The sequence below is a fragment of the Bos grunniens genome, chromosome 5 (assembly GCF_055505025.1).
Source record: "Bos grunniens cultivar Pamir isolate PY7600 chromosome 5, Bosgru_T2T1.0, whole genome shotgun sequence".
In the NCBI taxonomy this organism is placed as follows: Eukaryota; Metazoa; Chordata; class Mammalia; order Artiodactyla; family Bovidae; genus Bos; species Bos grunniens.
In genome coordinates, this window is record NC_141169.1 from 105,446,259 (window position 1) to 105,473,694 (window position 27,436).

The 27,436-nt window shown below is 50.8% G+C and overlaps 1 protein-coding gene and 1 long non-coding RNA gene across 2 annotated transcripts in view; one reads left to right on the top strand and one right to left on the bottom strand.

Annotated features, from left to right (window-relative positions):
* Positions 1-2,817: 2,817 nt before the first annotated feature.
* Positions 2,818-27,436, bottom strand: part of CD9 (CD9 molecule) — a 36,514-nt gene continuing 11,895 nt past the window's right edge. The window contains exons 2-8 of the mRNA XM_086402345.1: positions 15,786-15,888; positions 7,857-7,954; positions 7,019-7,093; positions 5,635-5,733; positions 5,437-5,526; positions 4,520-4,603; positions 2,818-3,342 (exon numbers count right to left, since the gene is read on the bottom strand). Of these exons, the coding sequence (XP_086258471.1) occupies positions 3,277-3,342; positions 4,520-4,603; positions 5,437-5,526; positions 5,635-5,733; positions 7,019-7,093; positions 7,857-7,954; positions 15,786-15,888 (615 nt within the window). The 3' untranslated portion in view covers positions 2,818-3,276. The remainder of the gene's footprint in view (positions 3,343-4,519; positions 4,604-5,436; positions 5,527-5,634; positions 5,734-7,018; positions 7,094-7,856; positions 7,955-15,785; positions 15,889-27,436) is intronic.
* Positions 12,621-13,682, top strand: LOC147372916 (uncharacterized). The gene is made up of 2 exons (XR_015164388.1): positions 12,621-12,764; positions 13,090-13,682. It is a non-coding gene; the product is annotated as an uncharacterized LOC147372916 (long non-coding RNA).

Consider the following 27,436-nt stretch of genomic DNA (forward strand, 5'->3'; position numbering starts at 1 on the left):
ACCCAGAGGCCTTTGTGGTAGAATCCAGCTTGACTGAGATGTGTGCATACATATGGGAGGATCCTGAGATATACGAAATACGGACTGTGAACCAGGCAAATAAAAATGATTAGCCAAAGGAAACCTGGAAGAAATACACCAAAAAAGTAATTCAAACTGCCAGGAGGATGCGACTCAGTGACTCGCTCTTCCGTCTGAGTCTGATTGTGTGCCTATCCACACATATTGTATACTTTGTCCTCTTAATAAAATTCTACTTACTTCACAACTTTCTTTTCTGCAAAGCCAAAGGGCCAGGGCTTTTACTGACCACTGGTCTAGTGATTAGGATCTGGTGTGTTTACTGCCGAGACCTGTCCTCAGTCTCGGGCTGGGAACCCAAGCCCTGCTTCAAGGCATTGCAGACCAAGGTCACCCAAAATCATATCAAAGGATTTATTACTTTCTGAAACTAAGGAGAACACTGGGTGTCTTTTTCAAAGTGGGGTCGGTAGCTCAGATGGTAAAGAATCTGTTTGCAATGCAGGAGAGCTGGGTTTGATCCCTGAGCAAGGAAGATGCCCTGGAGAAGGGAATGACAACCCACTCCAGTATTCTTGCCTGGGAAATCCCACTGACAGAGTATAGCTCGTAGGGTCGCAAAGAGTCGGACATGGCTGAAGCGATTTAGCACATTCCCCAAATAGCAAAACCAGGGAAGATTTAAGCTTCCATGCATATTGACGAAGAGGCTTGAGCAGAGGAGACTTCAGCATAGAACTGGGGCAAAGGTTGACAGTATTTGTTCTTTCCTATCTGGCTTATTTCGCTTGGCAACACGTCTTCAACTCTCATCCTTACTGCACCCTGTGTTCGAACTTCATTTCTTTTGAAGGCAAAACAATATTGCATTTTAAAGATCTACTACATTTTTGTGTATCCCTTCATCTGTTGACTGACATTTGGGTTGTTCCCACCTTTTGGTTATTGTGAACAATGCTGCTCTGAACATTGGTGTTCTGAATTCTTATTGTAATGGCTTTCAGGGCCATTTTGATTCTCTTCTTTTTTTTTTAAATGTTAAGATAGAGCCCAAACAGAATCAAGAAGTGGAAAATAAAGACAGGATTCCTACGCTTCTGTACTCCCCTGCCCCCAACCTCATGTTGTTTATCTCACTCTGTCATAATTGCTGGCTTGATGCTCTGAACAGCTCGCTAGACTGCAGACTTTCTGAGTGCAGACTGTCTCCACATGGTGGCCTGGTGAGACTGAGTGACACCCCCAGCATCCCCTTACCCCTCCTTTCTGGTTAGCATGGAGCACCACTAGGGGTGGGGGTGGAGGAGCAGGGGTTGTTGGTATCTCACACAAATCGCTACTGCTTTCCTGGCTCACTCAGCTTCTCCATGTCCCAGCCTGTGTGTGTTTGGCTCCATCACATCAGATCCTGGCCTCTGCAGGACCCACACCACCCATATCAAGCACCAGAACGGGGTGGGGGGGCTTCTGTGGTGGCCCAGTGGCTAAGACTCTGTGCTCCCCATGCAGGGGGCCCGGGTTCAATTCCTAGTCAGGAAATTAGTCCCACATGCTGCAACTAAGAGTTCACCTGCCATGACTAAGACCTGGCGCAGAAAAATAAAGAAAAGAACAAGAGGAGATTCGGATTTGTTGTCCTCATGGGCTTCACGTGTCCCTTTTGCCCATGTTACATCCATTTGTGTTTTCTGACTCTCTGCCCGTGGGCACCGAGTTCCAACGTTGGGGCAAAGACAATAGTCTTACAGAGACTGCTTAACCCGCTCTTGAGGCTGGGTGGGTCAAATCCCTTAGAAAAGTATTTAATATTCTGTGTCTCTGTTTAAACCCTGATGGGCATATCCTCGTGTATCCAACCAACAAACTTTGAGTACCTACTATGGACTAGACAATGGGTCCTGAGGGTACCGCTGCCACCACCAAGTCGCTTCAGTCGTCCGACTCTGCAACCCCATAGACGGCAGCCCACCAGGCTCCACCGTCCCTGGGATTCTCCAGACAAGAACACTGGAGTGGGTTGCCATTTCCTTCTCCAATGCATGAAAGTGAAAGCGAAGTCACTCAGTCGTGTCCGACTCTTAGCGACCCCATGGACTGCAGCCCACCAGGCTCCTCCGCCCATGGGATTTTCCAGGCAAGAGTACTGGAGTGGGGTGCCATTGCGGCAGGGAGTAAAAGACTCTGCCATCAGGGAGCTCATGTTTATAGCTGTATCCTCCAGACACATTGTGTTGCTGCAAGAAAAGCCCTGGGCTGGGTTCCAGGGTTGATGTGTGAACAATGGTGAGATCTGGACCAAAATTTCTTCATCTCTCCATGTCCTGATGTCTTCACTAGTAAACACGGAGACCAACCTTCCTACCTACTTCTCATCCAAGCAGAGCCGGGCCTTCCCTGGTGGTCCAGTGGTTAACAATCTGCCTTCCAATGCAGGAGACGTGGGTTTCATACGTAGCCGGGGAACTAAGATCCCACATACCTCGGGGGAACTAAGCCTGTAGTGAAAGATCTGGCATGCTGAAATTAAGACCCAGTGCAGTCAAGTAAATAAACAAATATTGCAACAAACAAGGGACTTCCCTGGTGGACCAGTGGCTTAGATTCTGTGCTCGAAATGCAGAGGGCTCAGGTTCAATCCCTGGTCAAGCAACTAGCTCCCACATGCCGCAACTAAGACCTGGCATAGCCAAATAAATAAAAAAATATTCAAACAAAACACGAGCAAAGAGCAGGTGAAAGACGCCTGAAAAAATAAGCAGCTCTAAAAAATTAAAAGAGGCAAAACTCCAAAACCAGTTTGGAATGTTGTCATCATCTTTTATTATGTATCAAATTGTCTTTAACATTAAGTTACAACCTGATTAAACTTGATAGACATTTTTATCTATTTAAAGACACACAAAAAAATCTCGCTATGTACAATATCTTTTGTCTAGAGTTTAGCAAACATAGTACCTTTCATTGCAGGATTTCTGCTTAATATAATAAGCAAAAACAAATGACCAAAAAATATATATATTTATATAAAGCCAAAGCAAACCCAAATCCCCAAGTCCCTTAACTACAAACATCAATGTTGAATAAAGCATTAAAAACACAAACATAGAATAACTTTGTTTAGAAATGCAGAATGAATACCAAAGTTAGTGGCAAAGGAAAAAAAAAAAAACAAAAAAAACGTAAAAACAGAACCCCGCGAAAATAACCAGCGGTCTTCACGGGTGAACGTTCCTGCTCAGGGCACAAAGCTTGACTCTAGACCATGTCTCGGTTTCTGCGGATGGCACAACACAGGATCATGCTGAAAACCATGCCGAATATCTGGAAGACAGGAAGAGGTGTGAGGGACTGCCTGACTTTCTGCTGGAAGGTGGAGGGAGACGGGGAGACGGGAGCCAATGAGGCCACGACAAACGACAGTGGAGGGGTTCTGGTGGGCCAGTTAAGACTCCACACTTCCACTGCACAAGCCGGCTCCTGTGAACGCTCAGAGTGAGACACGCCCAGAGCTAAATTTAACACTCAAATCCCAACTATTCCAATATCCCTCACGAGACTTTCACTTTCCTCTGTGCCTGTCTATGTTTCATATTCTAGTTTTTATTTTTTTTAAAAATTCTTTAAAAAGTTTTTTGGCTACACCACGTGACCTGCGGGATCTTAGTTCCCCAATCAGGGAATGAATCTGTGACCCCTGCAGTGGAAGTGTGGAGGAGTCTTAACCCAGGAAGTCCTTATATTTTTGTGCTTTTTACTGAAAGTGGCTTCAAGGCTTTCCTAGATTCAGAGGAGGGGTGCCAATTACCACTAAGAGAGGAAGTGGTTCTCTCTCCTGGAGTCTTTGCAACGGGCAGAGGGCTGTGTTCCCTACTGAATCTCAGCACTCCCTCGTGGGGGCTCCCCTGGGGAACCTGATTGGCCCCTGATGGCTTCTGGGGATGGACTGGCAAGAGAGAGATGGTTGGAAACTTTCGGTCCCCTTTCTAGTTGTTCACCTGTGGGTGTCTTTCTGACCATAGCAGGAGGTGAGACAGTTCACATCCATGTTGCTTTTACTGAAACTGCTTTCACAGGACAATGAAAAGCAGCTGCTTTTTGTGAAAACATGGCCTGAGGATTATCTGGGGATCACTAACAGGGTGTCTGGGTGACCTACATCCTTGCTCCTCCAAGTGTGGCCCGTGGACCAGACACAGTGGAATCACCTTGCATTTATTCCTGAAACCTTTAAGGTAGTGGGAATGGATTCTGGAGAAACACTGAGTTCAAGTCTCAGATGCTTCACTCCTGACCTCAGAGACTCTGATCAATGTACTTAACCTCTCTCTTTCTCTCTGGAATCTGTAAAACGGGAATATGAATAGTTTCCACCTCATGGGTATGGCAAGGGTTAAATAAGTTGATAAATTCATAGATTAGTGAAAACAGTGGCTGGTCAGAGTAAGAGCTTCATAAATTGTAATTACTAAGGTTTTTTCCCAAAGCCCCTGACACTCACCATCACCACGGCAATCCCAATACCCACGGCGCCGATGATGTGGAATTTGCTTCGGAAGATCTCGTCGATGGCTTCAGGGCAGGGCTTGGTGGGAAAACCAAGACCCAGATGAACACATAGCCCTACTCCAGGCTCACCCCTCCCCTCCATGGCACTCATCTGACCCCTGGGGTGCTGTGGTTGCAAAGCGAGGGCTGGGGACTGGCGGATGGACAGAAAGGAGAACCAGGAAGGGTCCCCCAAGTTTGGGCAAGAAGCCATGGAAGGAAGAGGCGTGGGCCCCTGCTTTGGGATCCGTGTCTAATCTGGCCATAGGGTTTTTATTATTGTTGGTCACTAAGTTGTGTCCGACTCTTTTCTGACCCCATGGACTGTAGCCCCCCAGGTTCCTCTGTCCATGAAATTTTCCAGACAAGAATACTGGAATGGGTTGCCATTTTCTTCTCTAGGGGATGTTCCCGACCGAGGGATTAAACTCGTGTCTTCTGCATTGGCAGGCAGATTCTTTACTATTGAGCCACCAGGGAAGCCTGGCCATAGAGTTACTTCCTATTACTATTATGGATGTTTGTACATTTGCTCCAGCTCACATGCACGAGCTGCTCACAAGTCTAGAAGGCAAGAGTCCAGGCCTGGGAGCACCCGCTGTGCAAGATGGCTGGATGGAGGCCCAGCAGCTGTAGGCAGCTAGAATGCTTTGCTACTTCTCCAGTCTCTGATTTGCTGCCCTGGAGGAATTAGAGACCCAGGGTAGGGGAGAAAGGAGACAGCCACCCTGGGTGCTTCCCACGGGGAAGAGGTGTTTAAGAAGCACCACAGTGCTGTCCTCACAGATCAAGGGGGCTGAAGGCATGTCCGCTTTGGTGGGATTTACCCAGAGCAGCTGGGCAAGGCACAGGGTCTTGTGCTAAGCTTACCCTCGTTTTCAAGGTGTCAACTAAATTCTTTGGGGGGCAGGTGTCGGTGAAAAATTGTTCTGGCACCCCGGTCAAACCACAGCAGTCCAGCTGCAGAGAGAAGGACACGACTCGGGGTTAGAGAGACAGGTAACGAGGACCGAAGCAGAGATGCACACGAGTTCAGAAGAAAGTCGGGGGGACGGGAAGCTGGTGTACCGCGATGTGGATGGCCTTCAGCGTCTCCCGCTGGGGCTCGTCCTTGTTCTTCAGCTTGTTGTAGGTGTCCTCGTAAAACTTCTGGACTTCCTTGATCACCTGGGAAGCGCAGACCAGAGATGAGCAGGGATGGATTCTTTATGAGCAAATGTCACCCGTTCCATTTGCTCACATGCAGCCACAAATTCCCCTGCTTTGAAATGTCACAGGGCAGACGCACCACTGGGCAAGCCCCCTCAGGGTCTCTGGGGTCCCCCACCTCCTCCCACCTCCTCTAGGAACCCTTCCGGCCATCTCCCCTTCTGCGTGCACCTTTGGTTAGCCCTGTAGCCCCACCTGGCTCTTTCCCTTCTACCGAAAAAAGAAAATTCAATTGCCTCAATGTAAGGAATTAAAAGCAAAAATCCTACTCCCGATCCAGCTAGTTCTTCTTCCTTGTAGCACAGTGTCTGGTGCAGAGTACATACGGGATAAGAACTGGCTATTACATTATAATACGAAGGAGATACTCTTATCCTCCTGCACCCGGGCACATCTCCATTTAACCAATGCTTGGCCCCTGCTCCCCACCCCCAAAACCAGAACTGATCAACATCCAGCATTTCCCGCAGCAGTTTTCATAATTAGCCTTTTCTACTTCCGTGGCTGCGGCCTTTATCATCTGCATAATTAAATCTTTTTCTCCCCCCCTTCCCCACCTCCCATCCCCACCTCCACTGTCTCTCTTCTTTCGACCCTCCTGATAAATATGACACAACATCCCTCCCTAAAACACTGCTCTGATGGAGCCCCACCTGGCCCCCCACCCAGCCCCCACCCAGCTGTGCTCAGACCCTTTCTTTGCCAGGAAGCCCCTGCCTCCACCTTCCCTCCCGACATCCCCTCTCTCCATCAAGGTTTTGGTCAATGTCTCCCTCTCCATGAAGCCACAAGAGACACCCCTCGCCTACCCACGCCAGCTTTTCAAATCCCATGGGGTTTCTGGATATAAATGACTTCTGTAACACCAGTCAGTCCTTATCCCACATGAGTGGCAAAGTTCCTTGAAATGGATGAGCACAGCTCATCCATCTCTGGACCCCGCAGAGAATGTGGCATGCGTTTATAAACTAGGGGAGGGGGCTAGGCCACACAAAGCATTCTTTTCCTACCCTGTGTACCAGAGAAGTTGGGGGAGTGCTGTAGAGGTGTGAGAGGCAGACACCAACCCTACCATACTGCCTGAACCCTTCTCTATGACAGAGCCCGGGAGGCTGGTGCTCACTCCCATCCCCTGCCCTGGGGAGCTCCTGTTAGGGGCACTTTGATGGCTGAAGGGTGACCCAAGTGACCAGCCATAACCCTTACACCCCTGACTCCTAACAGGTCTTACGGGAAAACCTACCTCCTCCTTGTGGGAATATCCCCAGATGGCTGCAGCTACTTCAATGGCAAATATCACCAAGAGGAAGCTGAAGAACTGGAAGAGAAAGGGCTGGGGTTAGGGGCAGGCCCAGCCAGCTGGCTGAAACAAGCAGAGGGCATTTCGGAGACCAGGCTTCTGGGGACCTGGCACTGGGGGCTGGAAGGGATGCCTGGAAGGGGCAGGAGGAGGTTCAGAGCTGCCAGCGCTTGGCCAAGGCCAGGAGTGGGGAAAAGCATCAGAGACCCCAGACTAGTACTTCTTTTTTTTTTCCTCACAAAGCAAGAGACTTGATTGGGAAGGGGCGCCGTGGAGGAGAGCAGGAGGGTAAGGGCACGGAGGAGGACTGCTCTGCCATGTGGCTGGAAGTCTTTGCTTTTAAGGTGACAGGATTAGTTTCCGGGTCAGAACTGGTATTTTTAAAGGTGTTAATGAAGAGGTGGTGATTAAAAAAAACAAACCTCACTCGCTTACAAAACCCACAGAGATTTGAGGAAAGAAGGAAGTGAATACACTCTGGGGTTTGAGGAGAACTGTAACACAAACTTTGAAACAAGAAGAGGAGGTGAAGGTACCTGTGGATTCAGGGAAAAGAGGCAAACGTGGGCCTCGAAAAAGGGATAAACAAAGTCCTGGCATTTGGTTGCCTAAGGGAAGTGACAAGACAGTGGCTCCAGGAAGGAAGAGGAGCTAATGTGTCACCAGAGGGGAGGAGACACTTGGGGCTAGGGCTCTGGGGCCCACCCCACCCCCTGGTCTACAGGATCCTGGGAGGGGGACCTGGGAGGCCTGGGGCGGTGGGCACCCAGGGGACACTCACCAATCCCAGCATGCACTGGGACTCCTGCACGGCTCCGCAGCAGCCCAGGAAGCCCACCAGCATCATGAGCGCACCGGCTCCGATCAGAATATAGACGCCTGGGGGGATGGGGCAGGGTTAGCGGGAGGCCCAATTGCTTCTCGATCCACCCCCCTTCCCCTCCCACATCCTCACTGGCCTTGCATCCAAGCCCCATCTCCCACTCAGCCTCCTCCGCCTCTGTGGGCAAGTCTTCTCCTGCCTCTGTGACCTGCCCATCAAGCCTCCACTCCCACTTGACCCTCAGCCCTCCAGCAAGGTGCCCACTGCGCCCCCAACCCAGGACAGAGAATATCCACGGGACCCCCATGTTCTACTCAGGACAGACTGGTCCAGTTGATCAGCGGTTTCCACTTGGGATGGATCCACTCCTGCTAAATTAGACCCTCCGAACTAGGGACTAACTTCCCCGGGACTCTGACAAGCATCTTGCTGACCTCTCTACCTGATGGAAGAGGCTGTCAGAGCAAGCCTGCATCACGAAGGGGCTGTGCACACGCAGACAACCACGCTCTGGGCGGGCAGCTGGACCAGGTTCCCAAAGGGGATGCCTGAGGGCAGGTGGGAGCCAGGCACGTGCAGTTAACAACATCCAAGGGCAAGAGAACCCTGCTTCAGTCCCAACTCTGCTTCTAACTGCTGTGTGATCTTGGGTAAGACACTTTCCCTCCCTGGGTCTCAATTTCCTTACAAGTAAAATGAGAAGTTGGTTGCTGCTGCTGCTGCTAAGTTGCTTCAGTTGTGTCCGACTCTGCGACCCCATAGACAGCAGCCCACCAGGCTCCCCCGTCCCTGGGATTCTCCAGGCAAGAGTACTGGAGTGGGGTGCCATTTCCTTCTCCAGTGCAGGAAAGTGAAAAGTTAAAGTAGCTCAGTCGTGTCCGACTCTTAGCGACCCTACGGACTGCAGCCCACCAGGCTCCTCCATCCACGGGATTTTCCAGGCAAGAGTATTAGAGTGGGGTGCCATCACCTTCTCCAGTTGGTTGCTATGAAATTTCAAAAGATGCCTTATAGCACACCAATGGGATCTTACAGCTACAATTCAGTCACCCCAGTTTAAGCATGCAAAGAATCCTCCTTGGTAAAGGGAGGTTAAGTGACATGGTTTGTAAACACTCGGGTGTCTGATGGAGAAGGGTGGTGAGAGGCTGTGAGTTCTACAACTCTGGCCTGGGACAGGGAACACAGGCTTGGCCCTGGTCATTCCACACTCCCCCCAGGGAACGCCCAGAATGGCCCAGCATGCGGTTATCTTCTTGAGAAGCACAGCTGTCTTGCAGTGACCATCCTTTTAACCCAGCTTCCCCTTCCATCCCCCCTGGCCCCGCGGGAAAACTGGCAAAAATGTCCCAGGCCTCCCCAGCTTGCAGACATGTTCTGTCCACTCCTGAGAGGGGTGACTGTCACATGTGAGAATACCAGCTCTGAAGACCAAATGCCTGGGTTTGAAAACTGGCTCTATGACCCAGGGAAATCCACTTCACTGTCTGTCCAACAGCTTTCCATCTGCAATCCAGGGGTGAGAAAAATGCCTGCCTCCAGGACTGCCTTGAGGATCAGGGGATGTGCTCCAAGTGCACACGAGTGCTAGCTACTGTTGATTTTTCTAACTTATATTTTAAAAATCAGTATCTTTTTATTAAGGTATAGATAATGTACAATCAGGGCTTCCCTGGTGGCTCAGACAGTAAAGAATCTGCCTGCAATGCAGGAGACCTGGGTTCAATCCCTGGGTCGGGAAGATCCCCTGGAGAAGGGAATGGCAACCCACTCCAGTATTCTTGCCTGGAGAATCCCCATGGACAGAGGAGCCTGGCGGGCTACAGTCCATGTGGTTGCAAAAGAGTCGGACACACTGAGCGACTAAACAACAGCAACAAAAGATGTACAATCAACAACTGTCAATGTTAACAATAGGAAGGATGGACGACAATTGTGAATAATCACGATTGTGAGGATGATTTTCACAGGCGTCCCTGCTGTCCTCTCCCTGGGACCAGGGAGACTGCCCCGAAGCAGGGATGCTCCCCACAATACACAACAGGATGCTGCGATGAGAACCCTCTCCTGCCGGCAGGTGTCACAGTGATTTCACTGCCCCCATCTGTGCCCTCCGCTCAGCCGGAACCGCACAGGCAGCAAACCACGCAGCAGGCCCGCAGCTGAGGCTCGCCGGCAGCACAGCGCAGAGTGCACACAAGGGAGCGTTTGTCCTCGGCTCGTCCCCGCACATCTGTTGTGATGTCAGGTCACGTGAGCTGGCTGGCAAGCCCCGATGAATATGGGTATTGTTCCCGTGCACGTCCAGCCAGACTGGGCAAGGGGACAAATGCAGCTTGTCCTCGAGTCAAGTCCACCCTTCTAGTCCTCCACTCCGTGGGCCCACAGGCCGGACTGCCCCGCCCACACACAGGGGCCTCGGGAGAAATGGCAGTGCTTTGGGGTCTGGACTCCAAGGTGGAGTACCCCAGGAAGCAGGGGCAGTAAACTGGCCCGTCTCTCCCTATCGCCTCCTCTCTCCCCATCAGGGAATGACAACAAAGGATGAGGTCACCCCTTTGAGTCCCACTGCAGGGGCTGAATAAATAGGGCATATTAAGAGTTCAAACTAGTCAATCCTAAAGGAAATCAACCCTGAATATTCATTGGAAGGACTGATGCTGAAGTTGAAGCTCCAGTACTTTGGCCACCTGATGAAAAGAGCCGATTCAATGGAAAAGATTCTGATCCTGGGAAAGATTGAAGGCAGGAGGAGAAGGATGAGATGGTTGGATGGCATCATGGACTCAATGGACATGAATTTGAGCAAACTCTTGGAGACAGTATACAGAGGAGCCTGGCATGCTGTAGTTCATTGAGTTGCAAAAAGTGACTTAGCGACTGAATAACAAAAATTAAGAGATCAAAAGGATTTACAAGCCCATAAAATAGAGTCGAGTGGGGATGATCAGACAATTTTCTTTCTGTCCAGCTCCCAGTCCACAAGCCCGGGTGACCCTGGCAGAAGATGGGGTGCTGGATCGGTAGCCTCAGAGAGCCACTAAAGGCAAAATCATTTCCCATGCAGAGAGAACATTTCCCTAATGGGCCTGACAGTTAATATTAAATATTCATTCCTGGGCTCAGCAAAGATTTTAGTACCAAGGGTCTTGGTTTTCAATCTCGCTCAGACAGTTTGCAGATCTCAGGTGTCTCGGCTTCACCCTCTCTGGGTGGGGATGAAGAGGAGCAATTCCCTGGTAGCTATCTATGGGAGTTTTGGCAACGGCCATCAGGCCACAGAGGCTCAGTGGTTAAAAAACCCACCTGCCAATGCAGGACACAGGTTTGATCCCTGGGTCAGGAAGATCCCCTGGAGGAGGACGTGGCAACCCACGGAGGACGTGGAAAATCCCATGAAGAGAGGAGCCTGGCGGGCTACAGTCCATGGGGTTGCAAAGGATGCAACCGAGCACATACATCAAGCCACAGGGCGGCTCAGCTGTGAGCAGCAAGCCCTTGATCCACTGCAGGGCGAGGCTGCTGCTCCAAAAGGCCATCTGGGGCTTCCCCTTTGGACAGGCTCCTTCTAGTCTGCATCCGGAGCTTGTTAGCAGAGGCTGCCGGTGATAAATGACAAAGCATTCCCCTTTATAAAGCAAGTGGATGTTAGCCTTCGGTCTGACTCATGGAAAAAGTTATTCGTCACGGAGCCTTCTCTAGGATTACTGTATTCATTTGCTTAAGAGCTGTTTATTCTGCTTGTTTCAGGCTGATACAGACCTAGTCCAAAAAAAAATTAAAAATAAAAATAAAGCTTCTCATGAAGCAGTAGCATCTGCCAGGGTGTCCTTTAGACAAGAACCTTCTTTTTTCACCTGTTTACTGGGGCTCTAGGCCTAGGGAAGGGAGGGGACAATCAGCCTCCTGACATCACCCCAACCCCATCATGAAAACAGCGCTCAGCACACCTGTTTGTGTGCAGGACAACACTGGGCAGAGCCTCTGGCCTCCACCTGCTGAGAACACTTTGTGTGTGTGTGTGCGTGCGCATGCGCGAGTGTGCATGTGTTTGTTCAGTCGTATGCGGCTCTTTGTGACCCCACGGACTATAGTCCACCAGGCTCCTCTGTTCGCGGGAGTGCGTCGCCATTCCCTTCTCCAGGGGATTGTCCCCATCCAGGGATCAAACCTAGGTCTCCTGCATTGCAGGTGGATTCTTTACCAACTGAGCTACCAGGGAAGCCCGAGGACACTTTATCATCTCTATTAATTCAAGCGGGGGTTCCGAGGAACCCTAAGTCGGCTCCCCAGTGGCTCTCCCTTCATCCCTCTCCATCCCACCAATGGGCCCCATTCATGAGGCCACAGTGAACTCCGGTTGTCAAGCAGGTAGCTCTCTGCCTGGAGAGGTGTGTGTATAGGCCCTGCCAGTGTCAGGATGGGGAAACCAGGTGCAGAGTGGCAAAACAAACCACCCCAGACCACAAACTGGACTGGGGAAGCCAGCTCAGCCCATCTTGGGGACAGTCCTTGCCGGGAGGACATGGTTAGAGCGTCCCAGATGCCCTCATTCGGAGATTCTGGTTCTGCAAGGGACACCAAGGAGTTAAGAAGGGCAGCTGGCCTGGGACCAAGAAAAAGCCATTCCCAAATTTGTCTGCAGCGGGGATTACAGGTCCTGCTGACAGGCTGATCTCCAGGGCCTGAACTGGAGATCAGACCCATATAAGGCCGTCAGTTATTCTGGATCCACTAGAGACTGCTCTGAATGTGGCGAAGTCTCTTCTCTCGCTTCTCAGCCTCCTTCTGCATTCTTTCTCAACTTTGAACACTGTGACTCTGCTGGAGAAAAGACATCCCTGGGTCCCTCAGGTTTCCTGAAGGGTGAGTTACATGGCCAGGCCAGCCTGAGGGTTGCCCTGCAGACAGTCTGTGCCCCAGTGCAAGGATAGTCACCCCATGATGTCGGGAAGAGTGGCTGGGTGGGGCTGGTGCTCTAGGCTGGAAGAGGGGCTGTGGGTCAAGGCAAAGGCTGACGTCACAGCCTGAGGGGGAAGGGGACACAGAGAATGGAGCCTCCTTGGCCATTTGCCCGGAGATGACAATCGTTCAGTTGCCCACAGCGCTCAGTGAAGTAAGGGGCCCTGGGCAGACCTGGGTGGTCAGTCGCTGACTGTGTTCTATGTGATGTCACTTGTACCCCCTCCAGGCTTCTGCCAGCAGAACGAAGTCTTCAGAGCTGAGCCCTTGCCCAGCAGAGAATCCAGTGCAGAAGATTTGTATTTGTCTCTCAGAGCTCAGGGGACAGTGGCGCTGGCCCCTGAGTGAGGACAACTGTGTCTTTCTGGGATGCACCTTCAGACCAGCTCCTGGTCATTTCAGCTGGGACCACAGGCCATCAGAAGGGCCCTGCAGTAACCTGGGGGACCTAAGTCCCAGGAGGTCCCCAGACACAGGCCTGGCCCCTCCAGCTGTATGCTTGGCACTGTCCTACCACCTGCCTGACTTTTCCACCTGGCATCTGCTGGGCTGCTAGTGCTGGGGGCCTGTCTCCCGAGCACAGTTTGGGGTGAACTCAAAAGGCCCAGAGGGGGACTTCTCTGGTGGTCCAGTGGTTAGGACTCTGCACTTTCACTGAGGAAAGCCCCAGTTCAATTCTGGGTTGGGGAACAATGATCCTGCAAGCCTCGCAGGCAGGAAAAAAATATCAACTTAAAAAGAAAAAACAATTAAAAAGTTAAAAAAAAAAAAGAGCAGATATATATATATATATATATGTAATTAATATACAGATATCACTTTGCTATACCCCTGAAACTAATCAATTCTTCAGCGCTCAGCTTTCTTTATAGTCCAACTCTCACATCCACACATGACCACTAGAAAAACCATAGCCTTGACTAGATGGACCTTTGTTGGGAAAGTAATGCTTCTGCTTTTTATGTGCTGAAGGATTGATGCTTTTGAACTGTGGTGTTGGAGAAGACTCTTGAGAGTCACTTCGACTGCAAGGAGATCCAACCAGTCCATCCTAAAGGAGATCAATCCTGGGTGTTCATTGGAAGGACTGATGTTGAAGCTGAAACTCCAATACTTTGGCCACCTGATGCGAAGAGCTGACTCATTGGAAAAGACCCTGATGCTGGGAGGGATTGGGGCAGGAGGAGAAGGGGACGACAGAGGATGAGATGGCTGGATGGCATCACCGACTCGTTGGATCTGAGTTTGAGTGAACTCCGGGAGTTGGTGATGGACAGGGAGGCCTGGTGTGCTGCAATTCATGGGGTCACAAAGAGTGGGATACGACTGAGCAACTGAAATGAAACTAATGCAACATTGTAAATCAACTATACAACCCCCCCCACCAAAATACATAAAACAAGCCAGAGTCCTAGATAACAAGACAGACACAATTGTTGGGCATGATGGTGTGAGCCAGGCACCTGCAGAGCACGGGGGTGGGGTTGGGGGGCAGGGGGCTCTCTGGGTCATTGCCAACTGCTTGCAAATGTCTGTCCCAAGACCCGCTCTCCCCCCCAGAGGGTCCCCAGCTCCCTGTTGTGACATGACGTGGAGAGCTCAAGACCTGCCCTCACCCCCCGCCCCCACCCTGCAGCCCCACTGCCCCAGCTCAAGGGGTGACATTCCAGGCCTGCCAGAGCCACCAAAAAACTTACCAAAAAAACCCCGCTGTTGCTAAAACAAGTCAGGGTGCTATGGAAATCTGCTTTCAAAAACTGTGTGTGTGTAGTTTTTTAAAAAAACACATGTTGTGCTTTTTCTTCTCTCATTTTCTTTCTGACAATAGGGAGGCACGCCCTAAAAAACCCAACTAGCACCAGCACCAAAAAGCCAAGAAAGGAGGGAAACCGGGCGCCTGCTGGGCCATCAGCTCAAGGCTGGCGCTGGGAGGCGGGTGGGGGTCATGGGCCTCCGGCCACAGAGTTCTTCCTGAAGGTCCGGGTGATAACGCTCTTTAGACTGCTTGCTCTTTTTTTTTTTTTAAAATAACTTCTTTGGTGGGTGGAAAGGAAGTGACCAAACTTACACTTTGAGACTGATGACATGACAGTATCCTTCTAAAATAGGGGCTGCTTTTGTTTCTCGCAAATGAAGTGTTTGTTTCCTATCCCCCAGCCAGGTGAGGGGAAAGCTTCGGGTTCTATGAGGCAACTCAGAAACCGGGGAACTGCCGGGGACAGGCCAGGGCTCTCCTGCTCCTGTGAGAGGTGCTTATGCTGGTATCACTGCGGGTGACAGTGACAGAATGGTGCCAGAAAAAGATGCCAAAGGACCTATGTGCAGAAAGAAACCTGCTAAATCGATTCATGTTCCAACTGGATGCCTTTGCCCTGAAGCAAAAGCACTTTAGAAAACAAGTAAGACTTAACATGCATAGCCTGTGCGCCAGTGCAGGGGTCGGAAAAGCTGGTGCCTCTTCTAGTCTCTCACTATCTGACAGTTATCCAGGAGGCAGGACCTCGGGCCTCTTGAGTCCCTGTCTGAGCCGTGGGGAGATGTTCCCTCTGCTTCTCCTGGCATCGTGGGTCCCCAGGACCAAGTTTTCTAAATTAAGCAGATGAATGAACCTTCTCAGACATGAAATTCAGAGAGAAATCCAGGGGCAAGAACAGAAGCTCTGCAGCCCTCTGGGAGTGGCAGCAGCTTTGGCAGAGCCAATTTCACATCAAAGAATGGTCCAAGTGCCAGGCTTGGTCAGCTTGGAAAAAGAAACCACATCAGTCAAATGCAAATTCATGGGCACAACTACACAAAAGCAGGGCTGGAAATGGACCCGACTGGCAATGCAGGCCGGAGCAAAGTCCTCCCCTGCCCAAGTCCCTAGATCAACACGGACTCTCTCTCTGAAGCTGGATGGAAGGGACAGCAAGGTCCCCCACTCACCTGTGTAGAAGCTGGAATCATTATTTTCTTGCTCGAAGATGCTCTTGGTCTGCGAGTCGAATCGGAGCCATAGTCCAACAGAAAGGACCGCGATCCCGGCAAGCTGCAAGACACACAGGACGTCGGTATGAGCCTGGCTGCCAGGGACATGGTGGTATCCCAGGGGAGCCGCCCTTGGCCTCTGCCCCTCGCCAGGCACCTGGCGGCAGCAGCAGCCACGCTGGGGTGGGCACAGGGAATCACGTCATTTGCTAAAAATAACAACCAGTGGGGAATAAACAGTTATCTCCCAGCAGTACAGGGATGGTTATTGTGTGGAGAGACTATTATACAGCAGTGAACATGAACCAGCTCTGATACTACGGGTGCGTCTGACCGTGTTAAACAGAAGCAGGGACTTCCCTGGCAGTCCAGTGGTTCCAGTGCAGGGGACACGGGTTTGAGGTCTTGTCGGGGAACTAAGATCCCATGTGCCTCTGGGCAACTAAGCCCACGCACCACAACTACAGAGCCGACCAATGACAGAGCCTATGAGCTCTGGACCCCAAGTGTGACATCAAAGATCCCACATCCCGCACCTAAGACCTGACACAGCCAACAATAAATAAATAAATATTATAAAACAAAAACACAGAAGAAGCAAAAAGCACCAAACACACACAATAGGATTCCATACAGTTAAAAATGACTATTTAGGGGTGCTTGTAACTCATAACTCGTAAGAAAAAGAAGAAAGTGACGATCATAAAGTCAAGTGAGTGGTGGTCAACAGGGAGGGGGGTTTCTGATGAGGGAACAGCAGTCGGGGGTGGGGGGGTGGGATGGATGGTCTACAGCTCTGGCGGTGTTCTAGCTTTGACTTGAGTGGTGGTGGTCCAGATATTCACCTCACAATTACTCTTTACTCTGTTTTCTGCACTCTTCTGTACATATACCATACAATAAAAAAAAGAAAGAAAAAAAAAATCACCCAAAGAGCAGGCACATCCCTGGCTCTTCAGGCCGCTATGACTCCTGAGCCATGTCGCCCAGTGAAGCCTCCCCCATATCTGGTCCCTCCCTGTTCACACAGGGAAGCCTCACAACCTGACCCACCCAACTCTAGGTTTCGCTGGACACATCATTATGAGTGATCCTTATAAACATTAGACAAGAAGCCTTCAAGGGATCGTTCGATCCTACAATTTAGTGAAAAGCTCCCTGCAGTAGGAAATGGCAACCCACTCAGGTATTCTTGCCTGGAAAATTCCATGGGCAGAGGAGCCCGGTGGGCTACAGTCCATGCGGTCACAAAGAGTTGGACATGACTAAGCATGCGCATGCCCATTTCAGAGGGGGGCAAGTTGAGATACTAGACTTGAAAGGGCAGATTTCTCCATAAGGAAAGCCTGAGGCATCAATCCTGGCCTCAGGCACTGCTGAACTCGGTGCCAGGAGGAGGCTCCCTGCCCAGCCCCCCAGCCGACTGAGCTCCCCTCCCCACTGCTGGCCTGTACCAGGGCTTGCCTGGGTGACTCACAGGCTGTGGGTGGTGGCCGGCTGGATGAGGGCGTGTGGGCTTGGGGCCAACACCCAGCCCCAGGTTTTACTGGCCCACCCTCTTCAACAGAGACAGGCACCCTGTGTCAGAGCCCTACTCAGGGAGCTGGGTTCTCTGCTCCAGGGGCCAGGACAGCCTGTGGTGTAGACAGGCTTCTTCTCTCTCTCTCTCTGCTTCTCTCCTTTTCAACATGACTTGGCAGCATTTGAGTATGCTCAGCGGAGCATGGAGATGGCTACAGTGGGAGGGGTGACCCAAGACTTCAGACTGCAGTAGAAACAAAACCTTGTCTATACCCACAGCGGTGTCCACAGTGAGGGTCTGGAATTCCTTAAAATTCTATCTCTTTGGTTCTCCCATCTGGCAAACAGGAGTAGTGAGTCCAGATCCTGTGACTCAGTCTGGGTTCTCCCAACTCTCAGGATTGCCCAGAACAGGGGCCAAAATAGAAAATGTCCACGTACCAGGGACTAAGGCCCAAGTCCCTGGCCTACCTATTTAGGGATCTTGGAGTTACAAGAAAGAAGGTAAGACTTCCCCTTCTCCACTCCCAACACAAGGAGGTCCAATCAGGCCCCTGGAAAATGGAAGGCCACTGGTTTCTTTTGGGATGTGAAAGCATTAACCTGAAAAGCCTGGAGACTGGAGCTCTGAGCACACTTGCAGGTAGTCCTAGACAGTGGTTAGCGCTGAGAACAAACCCTGGCTTCCGTATCTCCTCTTGCCCTTATCCTGGCAGGGATGTTGCTGAGAACACCTGGGCCTGAGAGGCCTGTCCTTTCCTATCCTTTCTGCTCTAGGCTGCCTGCTCTTATCCAAGAATTATCCAACAGTCATTCTTCCTGTGGATAAATTTACTCATCCATCCCTTATTCTGCCGGGGAAATTCTTAAATGAGTCAGCACACACACACACAAAATAAAAACAATCCCATTTGAAAGAACTAAGCTACAAAAGACGGTGATGACTACACTCTGCCCAGAAGCTTCACAGGGCAGGAGCTGGGTCTCTTGGGGAATGATTCCACGCATGGGTAATGACACACAAATGAAACTCCCATTCTGTAATTTCAAGGACACATGCACAGGTGGCAAGATGAGAACTGGACCCAGAAGGTCCAACCTGGCCAAGGACAAGGCCAGACACAGGAGACAGTCCGGGGTCCTGCCGTATCTGGACCCTACCCCAAACCTAACATCAGGAGGGAGGAAAAGAGACTGGTTCTACAGAAGTGGAAAAAGCAGTAATAGATCTCCGTTTCTGATGCCTAAAAACTAACCATTAGCAAGGAAGAAGGCTCAGTCTCCCAGGAGGCAAGGAGGTCAGGGGCAGGACTGAGAGGCTCAGTTCCCACTCTCTTTTTTATGGCTGAGTAATATTCCATTGTATATATGTTCACCCAAATCACAGAGAAATGAGCCCTGCTGTCTGCTTTGACTGAATGGCTGAGCTAACTGGTTTGAGGGGATGCTGCCAACGACCGCTTTGTTTTCTGTAGTCCTGTTGGAGAAACAGCTTGAACTGGCTAGAGGTCACAGGGCCATCCATGATGGGCTTCCCTGGTGGCTCAGATGGTAAAGAATCCGGCTGCAATGTTAGAGATCTGGGTTTGACCCCTGGGTTGGGAAGATTTCCTGGCAATCCACTCCACTATTCTTGCCTGGAGAATCTCCATAGAGGAGCCTGGCAGGCTACAGTCCATGGGGTCACAAAGAGTCGGACATGACTGAGGGACTAAGGACGGCACAGGGCCATGATCCCACTTAATAGTAGCCTCCCTGGGTGTACAGATAGTGCTATCTGGAGAGCTCAGAGCACGTCTCAAGAGGGCCCACTTTCTGCTGTGCACAGAGGGTTCCCTAGCCCCCTACCTGGCTTTCACCCCTAGCTATCTGAGTCCTGGGAGAAACCAAACGGGAATGACCAGCAAGAACCAAAAAGAGGTTTACCGTTTAAAAAAGTGTCACCCCACGGTTCATAGCAGCACTATTTACAATAGCCAAGATAACCTACGTGTCCAGCAACAGATGAATGGATAAAGAAGATGTGGTACACATATACAATGGAATATTATTCAGGCACAAAAAAGAATGAAACAATGCTATTTGCAGCAACATGGATGGATCTAGAAATTATTAAGCTAGGTAAGTAAGTCAGAAAGAGAAAGAAACACCACATGATGTCACGTATATGTACAATCTAAAAAAATGATACAAATTGGGAGTTTGGGATTAACATTTACACAGTACTATATATAAAATATATAAACAACAGACCTTACTGAATAGCACAGGGAACTATATTCAATATCCTGTAATAAACCATAATGGAAAAGAATATGAAAAAGAATAGGTATATATCCGTATCACCGAGTCCCTTTGCTATACACCAGAAACTGACACAGCATTGCAAATCAACAACACTTCAGTTAAAAGGGTGTCAGCCAGTTATGGAAGGACTCCATAAAATTAGGACACAGGGGTCTGAGGTGGGGGTGGGGCAAGAAATCGACGGTTTCCTCCTGGGTTAACGCACAGCACATGGCAGGAATGTCGACCACACCGACGCTACGGCTGCAGTCTTGCCTCTCCCCGTCATGGAAGGACTCGAGCGCATGGATGCTGGATGCTGACAATTCCCTGCTCACAGCGTCTTGGAAAGAGAGCAGCAGCCTGCCTGCCATCACCAACCTGTCTGGTGGGGACGGAAGTAGAAAGTACAGGCCTTCCACTCCCAGCCCCAGGCTCCAGTCACCTCTAACAAAAGCCCATGGGACAGATTCTCCCTTTAGGCCAGAAACAGTCATACACATTTGATAGACTGGGGCAAGAGTACAATTTTTCCCATCATTTTACTGGAGATTTCTTTATTTCTTCAAGAATGTTCACTTTCTTCTTAGAGGATGGGCCAGGAGAGAAACACTGGACAAACCTAACAAAATACTTGACCAGAACGTCTCAAAACTGTCAGGGTCATGAAGAAGGAGGACAATGAGAGCAGACAGACACTGTCACAGACCAGAGGAGACAGGGGAGACTGTACACCCGCCACCTGGTATCTCGGGTGGGATCCTGACCAGAGGAGACAGGGGAGACTGTACACCCGCCACCTGGTATCTCGGGTGGGATCCTGGAACAGAGAGGTGACAGGACTGGAAAAACAGGTGGAATCTGAGGAAGTCTCGCTTAATTAAGGGTAGTATAGCAATGCTGGCTTCAGTGCTGTGACAACTGTACCTTGGAATATGCACTGTGAACGAGAAAGAAGATGGGCGTGGTGGGGAGTACAGGGAACTTTCTGTAATATCTTTGCAACTTTTCTGTAGATCTAAAGCTGTTGTAAAATCGTGTGTGTATGTGTGTGTGTGTGTGTGTATGGTAGGGCCTCTCTTTCAAAACTTCCTGTCTCCTTCAAGAACCTGCTCCATTAATCCACCCCTTTCCTGCCTCTGCTGCCTGTCTCAGCCGCTGTTTTACTTTCTGCCAACACACAGAGGAAGGTTTGTCTGTCCCAAAAAAACCCATCAGAAAACAAGCCCTCTCTTCCTCCAACTGCATTGCTCCTCCCGGCTGCTCTGTGCTTTAACTCCAGAGTTTGTAGCTAAACCATCTCCGAGTCCTCACTCAATTAGGAGTCCCTGTAAGGTCCCCTGCCCTCCTCTGACCCCTGTCCTTCACGCAGGATGGTGGCTGTTGAAAGGATCAGACGGCTTGGGTCACCACCAAGTGTGAAGGCTTCTACTCCGTCCTCACACTTTTTGATCTCTGAGCAGTGACATTGTGGAACCCTGCCACTGCCTCCTCTTCTGTTCCTTAGATGGAATCGCTCCAGCAAGCCCTTCCTCCTGGACAGCTGCCCTGGCCATCCAGGCCGGCTCCTTCCCCACCAGGATGTCCACCCCAGGAAATGTGACCCCTACTCCACACTGGTCTCCCCAGCATCCTCGCCCCCTCCCTTTCTGTCCACACTTTCCTGGAGGGCGGGGTGACTTAAGTCATTTGAGTAGCTCCCCTGCCCCATCCACACTTGGGACCAAAGCAGTCCTTGGTAAATCATTATTTAGTGAGTGAGGGCTGAGCACCAAAGAATTGATGCTTTCAAACTGTGGTGATAGAGAAGCCTCTTGAGAGTCCCTTGGACAGCAAAGAGATCAAACCAGTCAGTCCTAAAGGAAATCAACCTTGAATACTCATTGGAAGGACTGATGCGGAAGCTGAAGCTCCAATACTTTGGCCGCTTGATGCCAAGAGCCAACTCACTGGAAAAGACCCTGATGCTGGAAAAGCTTGAAGGAAGGAGGAGAAGGGGGTGACAGAGGATGAGATGGTTGGATGGCATCACTGACTCAATGGACATGAGTTTGAGCAAACTTCAGGAGACAGTGAAGGACAGGGAAGCCTGGTGTGCTGCAGTTCATGGGGACCCAAAGAGGTGGACATGACTTAGTGACTGAACAACAGGTGAAGGACGACTTCAATAAAAGAGAAGAGAATCTCTGGGACTTCCTTGGTGGTCCAGTGGCTAGGACTCCGTGTTCACAATGCCGGGGCCCGGGGTTCAATCCCTGGTCAGGGGACTAGACCCCACATACCACAACTAAGATCAGAGATCTTGTGTGCTGCAAATAAGACCTGGCCTGGCTAAATAAATAAACAGAAGAAGAAATGAACAAATAAATATTAAAAAGAGAGAGAATCTCTGAGGCCCGCCAGAACTTCCTCTCCTGGGTTCTCTTCCCTTGGACAAGCCTCCTTTCCCACTGGCTTGTCATCTGGATTCATTTCCCAACATCTCACAAGAGTCAGAAACTACAAACAACTACTTGCCCAGAATAAACACCGAGAAAGAGTCATAAGGGTATACAATGAGATTTAGGAGCATATCCACATCAGGTCTTTTGGAAAATGAGAGTGTTTATGAAAAGGCCATGCCCTGCTGTCCTCAGCATCCAGGGAGGTCCAGCTAGACACTCCGATCCTTGCAGAGCACACAGGTGCCCCAGTCTCTGGGGTGTGTGCCAGCTCTCCCCCCAGAGACATGAAAGCTGCACCCCACCCCAGGCCCAGGCCCAGGCCCTCGGCGATCGTTGAAAGCACCAGGCATCCAAGATGCCACGCGGCAATGGGGATCTCAGCGAGTCACCCCAAAGGGACAGTGCTGGGCCCCCAAATCTCCAGTTCCACGCGGGGAACTGAAAACAAATCCCAACGCGGTGTTGCTCAGAGGCTCGTGGCTGCCCTGGACCCGCTGCCAAGTCTGCAAGACTGCTTGCTTCCAGCCAGAGCCTGAGGAGGGGTGGGCGATCAGGGGCCCAACCCACCAAAAGGAACACCTGAAGTCTGAGAGATGGGATGTGAGGAGGAGGAGAAGAGGAGCTGGCTGACTGAAGAGGAGGTTTCTTTTTTTTTTTTGGTGACTACTACACCTTCAAGGAGACCAAATCAGTCAATCTTTTTTTTTTTTTTTTTTTCAGTATTTTTCTTTTTTTCTTTTTTTAATTTCAGATATACACATGCTCCCCATCCTGAACCCTCCTCCCTCCCCCCTCCCCATACCATCCCCCTGGGCCGTCCCAGCGCACCAGCCCCAAGCATCCAGCATCGTGCACTGAACCTGGACTGGCATCTCGTTTCATACATGACATTTCACATGTTTCAATGCCATTCTCCCAAATCTTCCCACCCTCTCCCACAGAGTCCATAAGACTGTTCTATACATCAGTGTCTCTTTTGCTGTCTCGTATACAGGGTTATCGTTACCATCTTTCTAAATTCCATATATATGCGTTAGTATACTGTATTTATGTTTTTCCTTCTGGCTTACTTCACTCTGTATAATAGGCTCCAGTTTCATCCACCTCATTAGAACTGATTCAAATGTATTCTTTTTAATGGCTGAGTAATACTCCATTGTGTATATGTACCACAGCTTTCTTATCCATTCATCTGCTGATGGACATCTAGGTTGCTTCCATGTCCTGGCTATTATAAACAGTGCTGCGATGAACATTGGGGTACACGTGTCTCTTTCCCTTCTGGTTTCCTCAGTGTGTATGCCCAGCAGTGGGATTGCTGGATCATAAGGCAGTTCTTCCGACTGCCGGCGACGGCCGGGTATGGGCCCGACGCTCCAGCGCCATCCATTTTCAGGGCTAGTTGATTCGGCAGGTGAGTTGTTACACACTCCTTAGCAGATTCCGACTTCCATGGCCACCGTCCTGAAGAGGAGGTTTCTTATGTGCGTATGTGCGTGCACGTGCGTACAAGCGTGTACGCGGCCTCGCGCCCCAGCCCTCAGGTAGAAGGAACCATGTGTCCCCCTGGGACAACCCCGCACTCCGGCCAACATACTGGGTGGGGTCAGCTCCACCCTCTCTCCACATGGTCCCCTCTGTTTTCTGTAATATGAGCTGGCCAGTCCACATTTTTTAAAAAAATTACTTTGGCTGCACCGGGTCTTAAGCTGCGGCACGAGGGCCCTTCGATCTTTTCTTTGCGGCATGCAGGATCTTTAGTTGTGGCCCGAGGAATCTAGTTCCCTGACCAGGGATGGTACCTGGTCCTCCACTGCCTTGGGAGTGCAAGATCTTAGCCACTGGACCACCAGGGAAGCCCCTGGTCACATGTTTCTTTTTTAAAGGGCAAATACTCATGACTTTCTCCACCCAGCAGTCTGAGCCCGGGGGCTGCAGGGCAGATCATTCTTCATGAGCCAGATCTCTGGGCCGACCACAGACGGCAGGGGTCCCACCTGCCACCCTGGGAACGGCTGGAGGCGACAGTGGTGACAGGAGCAGGTGGGGGAGAAGGCAGGGCTTTCTTTCCTTCATCCCACCGTCCTATGAAGCCCTGGCCATCCGGTGACTTCGGTGAGCCTGTGGTCCCTAAGGGATGCGGCACACCTTTCAGTGAGGGGACAGGTAGTGGGACAGAAAAGGGCAAGAGCAGGGGCCCTGGCTCTGTCCCTGTCACTTGCAGCCCACTGCCAGCCACGGGGCAATGTTAGAGTCACCTGGTGGAACTCTAAGCAAGCCCCTGGCGCAGCTCCACCGGGGGCGTCTGGGTGCTGCCAGGAGAAGGCACACCTCTGCTGAGAAGGGTGCCTGCGTGACGGCGTGGCCTCGGGGTCTGATCCTGGCGCTGCCTCCAAGGAGCTGTGTGACATTCAGCACTTTCCTTAGCGTCTCTGAACCTCAGAGCTCCCATGTGTAAAAAAGGAGTTTGATACCTTCTTGCCTTTGACCCAGGTTGAAGGTGAAGATTAAATGCAGTGATGCATGTAAAACACTCTGAAAACTGAGTTCTAGCTAGCCAGAGTCTGTGGGGAGAACAATGACAACAGCAATAATAAATGTCCATCGACAGAAGAATGGATAAAGATGTAGTGCCTATACACAATGGAATATTACTCAGTCATTAAAAGGACGAAATGCCATTTGCAACATGCCGCAACATGGACGGACCTAGAGACTGTCATACTGAGTGGAGTAAGTCAGACAGAGAAGGAGAAGTACCATGCGACATCCCTTCTGTATGGAGTTTCAAAAGAAATCATACAAATTATTACAAAACAGACTCACAGACTTAGATAATAAACTTATGGTTGCCGGAGTTGGGGGAAGGATGGGGAGAAGGGACAGTTAGGGAGTTTGGGATGGACATGTACACACTGCTTATTTAAAATGGATCACCAGCAAGGACCTACTGAATAGCACAGGGAACTCTGCCCAAAGTTATGTGGCAGCCTGGATGGGATGGGAGTTTGGGAGAGAATGGATGCATGTATATGTATGGCTGAGTTCTTTGGCTATTCACCTGAAACTATCCCAACGCTGCTAATTGGCTATACCCCAATACAAAATAAGGAGTTTTTCTTTTTTTAAATAAACCTTGAAAGTGACATGAAGCCAACAGTGGGGAAATGTACGACCTCAGCGATGTGTCCTTCCCTGATCTGAGAGGGTGGCGGGTGGGCATAGGGCAACTGGGGACAGAGGGGGTCTGTCTCCTGTGAGTCTGAGTGTGGTGGGTGGGGACATGCCTCCCAGAGCTCCACAGGGACCAGCTGGAATCGCGGAGAGAGGTGGGATGGGGAGGGTTAGGGAGACGGTTGGCTGAGAGTGGAGGCCTTTGTCCTTCCTGGGATCCAGGCTGCTTCCGTGCGAGAGCGAAGTCACTCTGCAGAAGGCAGTTATTAAAGGGGCAGATCACAGAGAGAAAAGGGGTTTGACCTCCTGACTTTCCTCCTTGGGTAAGATCTGTATCAGCCCTGGAATTTTTCTGTTAACTTACTGTGCTTGGGAGACCTTGGCATAGCTGCCTGAGGCGCCCAGGGAGCCACAGAGGCTAACAAGAGGATGCAAGTGGCCCCACCGCCCATGCCTGATGGAAGCCTTGGGAGTGCAGATAAGCGGCTCGGTGTTCATGAAGCCTTTAAAAACCAGTCGGGCCACCTAGGCCTGTGGGTGCCGGCCTCACCCATCTCCATGGCAACCCGGGCTCAGGGCGGCTTGCCAAGCCTCGATGGGCTGATTCACGGTCAGAAGCCTGGGCTGGGCGCTGCTGGCAGGAGCAAACAGCAGCTGGATCCCCACCTCCTCTCTCACCCTCTCCCGGTGCCCATTTCCCCCGAGCTGCTATCTCTGGAAGGACGAAGCCCTTTGGCAACAGCAGAGATCTTGGGGTCCTGCATTCTCCAGGGCTGCCAGACAAGATAACAAGAACAGAAACCAAGTTCCACCCTGATTAAAAAAAAACAACAAAAAAACACAAACTGCTATTAACTTGCTTTCTGCAACATTCAAAAGTAAACTGTTAGTTATGGCAGAATGGAAAGAGGCCAACCAGGGCCCATTACCAACTTTAGTTTTATTAGAGATGATGGAAAAGCCCCAGAGACCACAGTCCTGGGGAATGACCGATCCCTACTTTCTCCTTCCTCGTGCGTATGATCATCCCAGGGGCCATTTTGTTCACTTGGGGCTTCTGCTGAGCTGCGGATCTACAGAAACCAGTACCCTCAAAGGCCATTGGGAGACTTCTTTCCAGGCCAGCAGTTCTCAATGTGTGGCCCCCAATCAGCTATAGGGACAACAGCATCACCTGGGAACTCGTTGGATATGCAAACTTGCTGTACCCACCCTGGACTTACTTGATTAGAAACCCAAGTAAGCTGGGCTTCCCCGATGGCTCAAGTGGTAGACAGTCCACCTGCAATGCAGGAGATGCAGCTTCAGTCCCCGAGTTGGAAAGATCCCCTGGAGAAGGGAACGGCAACCTACCCCAGTATTCTTGCCTGGAGAATTCCATGGACAGAGGAGCCTGGCGGGCTACAGTCCACAGTCCATGGAGTTGCAAAGTCAACACGACTGAGCGACTGCGCACAACTAAGGTGAAACCCAGAAAGCTGCGCTGTTTTTTGGCCACACCATGTGGCATGTGGGACCTTAGTTCCCAGCAGTGGAAGCACAGTCTTAACCACTGGACCACTAGGAAGTTCCAGCAAGCTAAGTGTTAACAAGCACCCCCAGATGATTCTGCTGCGCACTCGAGTTTGAGAACCACTGCTCTGAGACTTTCATTTAAACACTGAACAACTGGAGGACATGGTAAAGCTCGCTGGGGTGGGGGGCTTCTGAACCCAGAGACCAGCTTTTGAAATGCCAGTGCCAAAAGGCACAAAGTCACAGAATCGGGGCCTGAGCCTCCCCTGGGTGCACAGGTACACAGCTGGCACTGGAAAGCCAGGGGTCCCGAGCCCGAGGATCACCTTGGCGGCCACACGGTGACAGGTAAGGGGGAGGATGTAGGACAGGTAGGCAGGAAGGAAGAGGTAAGAAAGATAGATACTGGCTGGACAACACTCTCTTGAACCCACTGAGCAGGGAAGAAGCCATAGTAAATGCTCAAGTCCGAACCTGCATTTGGCTTCCCCACATGCCTCCACGCACAGACTCACCCAGTGAACCCTCCTCCCTGAGAGGCCAAAACAACCTGGGTAGCCTTGGCAGAAACATCCCTAATGTCTGCAGCCTGCGATCTCCCTAGGACAGGCTGTGCTGTGTATGGAAGGGGTTGTTGTTTGTTGTTTAGCTGGCGACCCCATGGACTGT